Consider the following 3,659-nt stretch of genomic DNA (forward strand, 5'->3'; position numbering starts at 1 on the left):
ATTAAGTGGCAGTGCATCGCGTGGCCATAACAGAGAGCCAGGGTGGGTGCTGGAGCTGTGCCACACGGGTAGAGGGGCTCTAAGAGTGACTACTGTGCACCAGGACTTTACTCCCTTCCATCAGTAGCGTCAGTGTTTGCCCTTATCAGCGTGACTATCTTTCAACCAACGAGGAAATGAATTGAAATTCGAGTAAAACAAAATCTAAGCAAAATGGAATGTATTTTATTTAACGGGTCACGTACAACACACGTATATTGTACTGTACCCAATATTCTTGTTCATACATTGTCATTGTTGTTAAAGATATTGGAAATGTGCTGAATACAATGTTAACTGGGTTAAGGTTTATAGCCTGGCATTTATGACATGTATAGAAGCACTCAATGGGTAGGTGGGTATAGTTTCATTCACGAGTCCCTGGGGGAGTCCAGTAGTGCCTGGGGGAGTCCAGTAGTGCCTGGGGGAGTCCAGTAGTGCCTGGGGGGAGTCCACTAGTGCCTGGTGGAGTCCAGTAGTGCCTGGGGGAGTCCAGTAGTGCCTGGGGGAGTCCAGTAGTGCCTGGGGGAGTCCAGTGGTGCCTGGGGGAGTCCAGTAGTGCCTGGGGGAGTCCAGTAGTGCCTGGGGGGAGTCTAGTAGTGCCTGGGGGAGTCCAGTAGTGCCTGGTGGAGTCCAGTAGTGCCTGGGGGAGTCCAGTAGTGCATGGGGGGGAGTCCAGTAGTGCCTGGGGGAGTCCAGTAGTGCCTGGGGGAGTCCAGTAATGCCTGGGGGAGTCCAGTAGTGCCTGTGGGAGTCCAGTAGTGCCTGGGGGAGTCCAGTAGTGCCTGGGGGAGTCCAGTAGTGTGAGTGCCACTGGTGTAGGTTATTAGGTTGGCTGCCGCTTTAAGACGCTCAGGTACAAGATGTTTGGCTGTGTACAAGGAAGCTTCGCGATTTACTAATGTCCTCATTTGAAGAGTCGACGACATCCTGAGGTATTGAATGCAAGTTTCGTGTCTGGTTTCGCTCATCACAAGCTGCTGAATCATGCAAGTGATGACGTAGCAGCTCGGCAAGCATCGTCTCTATGTGTTTCAATAAAGGTTTCTTTTGTCCAGACAAGGCTACCGACCCAATATTGTCCAAGACAGAGTGAAAAGGATTCATATCTTTCACGAGCCAGGGATCAGAGAGGTACTTGTACACCTCCTTCACGCCCGCACGTTTCTCAGGTTTGGGCTCCAGCAGGCGTCGCAGGAGACGAAGAAGACGAGGAGTGAAGCAGGTGAAGCGTAGCGGCACCTTGGTGGTCTTACGCTTGAGCCAGGCCACCCACGAGTTGTAGTGACGGTCAGTGATGTCGGCCGATGACCACGGATGTGACCCCGTCAGGCACAGGAAGATGAGGATGCCAAGCTGCCAGGCGTCCTGACCGCTGTGGACGTGGTAACCCTCGTTGTACACGGCCACACTAACTTCTGGCTGGCGCCCAAGGGGACCGAACCTTCAGCTTCTTCACCAGGGCTCCCACCTCCTGTGTGCTGCCGAAGTCTCCAAGCTTGACGCGGGAGAGCTCTCGGTCGAACACCAAGATGTTTTCTAAACAAACATCGCGATGAACAAGATTCTTTCTGTGCATAAACTCCAACGCAAATGCAATTTGTTCCGCCACGCGTTTGGTCCTGGCGTCGCCCAAGCCATCTTCGCCAAGAAGTTGGGACAGATCACCACTCGGTGCAAGTTCTTGTGCAAATACGTAGGAAGAACTGGTTTGAAACTTTTCGTCAAAGCACGTAATTATGTTAGGATGGAGACCAAGGTAGTAATTCAAACAGAATTCCTTGAAGAAGTCTTTCTTCTTGGTGGTGTCCTTGTGAAGACACTTGAGAGCGACGCAGGAAGCCCCAGGTTGAAGTCGTCTGGCGCTGAAGACCTGGACGCTGCTGCTCTCCGCCAGGAGTCTCACGTCAGAGTACTGCCGCTCCACCTCCACTCTCGGCAGCTCCGCCGTCTTCATCACCGGCTTCTCTTACGAAGAAACAATTACGTAAGCACAGTTAAATGAAAAAAAAATACTGTGACAGTATAATATTTATCAACATAGTTTGTGTGGATAAGAAGGAATGTTGCGCTTATGATTATGTTTTGGTTTTTAATACAAAATAACAATGGGGTTAAAATATGTGCTTGCTGGTGGAATTAATCACTATTTCACAGTTACATTAGCTATAACATAAAGATATAGATATTGATAATGTTATACTACGTGGCATTTGTACTTTGTTTCAAATAATTAATCGCTTTTCATAAGAATGAGTTGATTCGAGTTAATGTCATTGTACCATGTGAATATCCTTAAATAAAGATTCACAATCACATTTTTTACTAATCAGCAAATTTTTGTATTTATTTCAATAAACATCAGTAAAGTAACTAATACATTCGTTATGTTACCTGATATTCTGTGAGGCGGTGGCGGGAACAGGTTAATGATCTGTCGTGTGTGTGGTAACGACCTGTGGCGGGGCCTTCAAGACGTCCTGGGTAAACGCCTTCAAGAGGCACAACACGGCCAGATGTCAACCACAAGAAACACTCAGATAATTCACTTGATCGACGCTCGATGCTCTAGCAGGATGGGGCTGGTGCTTGGGCTGAGAGGCTGCCTGACTGCGTCTGTTCTCCTCAGCGTCAACCACCCCACTTTTATCCCAGAACCCCTCCCCCCGTGACGTCACGGGCAAGGCCAGTTTACACCTTAAGTCACACCTTTTCCCAAAACACAAACAAACACACACACACACACACACACACACACACACACACACACACACACACACACACACACACACACACACACACACACACATACACAGTGGGGAGGGGGAGCCTCGCGGTTGAGTGGACAGCGCTCGTTGGTCCTAGCCCTAAGGGCCCCGGTTCGATTCCCGGCCGAGGCAGAAACAAATGGGCAGAGATTTTTTTCACCCTAATGCACCTATTTACGAAGCAGTAACTATATAAGTACCAGGGATTTAGACAGCTGCTACGGAGTGCTTTCCCGGGGATGTGTGTGTGTGTGCGTGCGTGTGTTAGAGAGAAATATATGTAGTAGACATATTAGAGGAAAAATAGATGGGCTAGAAAGGCGGGGTCCAAGAGCTAAGAGCTCGATTCTGCAGACACAAATAGTAAATACTAAAAGTAAATACACACACCTAATCCCCTGAATTCAGAATGCCCTGAATTCATTTCATCACGGTCGCTCTGATTGCCAGAATTCGTCCCGCGCCCGAGTCAACACCGCCCCTTATAAGTATTTACTGGCAAATCAGTAACTCAGGTGTTGCTGATAGTCGCTGCTTCTCACTAATGTTACTTGAGTGTCCCTTGCCTTTGTTTACATGGTACACTCCGTGTAGTTTACATGGTGGTTGACCAGCCCGTCCCTCCTCAACTTAATAGGAGTCTAGGTCGTTGCGTGATTCAACGTTACAAATGCAACCTACTATGGAAAGTAACGGCTTACAAAATATCTACGTTTTCTATGCAGCCCAATAGATTAGGCGGGCTGCTTTGGGTTCGTAGGTTTCTGGTTAGGCTAAAAAAAAAATTTTGACGGAGTGTCAAATCAAAAGAACATGCAAACGGAAGTGAGCACAAGGGAAAAGTGTCGGTGT

General features: G+C 48.3%; 1 protein-coding gene across 1 annotated transcript; it reads right to left on the reverse strand.

Annotated features, from left to right (window-relative positions):
- Positions 1-205: 205 nt before the first annotated feature.
- Positions 206-2,652, reverse strand: LOC123759565 (serine/threonine-protein kinase meng-po). The gene is given in 3 exon segments (XM_045744676.2): positions 206-1,461; positions 1,463-2,007; positions 2,434-2,652. Coding segments are annotated over 2 exon segments (1,104 nt in total). The 5' UTR covers positions 1,997-2,007; positions 2,434-2,652; the 3' UTR covers positions 206-891.
- Positions 2,653-3,659: the final 1,007 nt, after the last annotated feature.

Source organism: Procambarus clarkii, chromosome 32 (assembly GCF_040958095.1).
Source record: "Procambarus clarkii isolate CNS0578487 chromosome 32, FALCON_Pclarkii_2.0, whole genome shotgun sequence".
Classification (NCBI taxonomy): domain Eukaryota; kingdom Metazoa; phylum Arthropoda; class Malacostraca; order Decapoda; family Cambaridae; genus Procambarus; species Procambarus clarkii.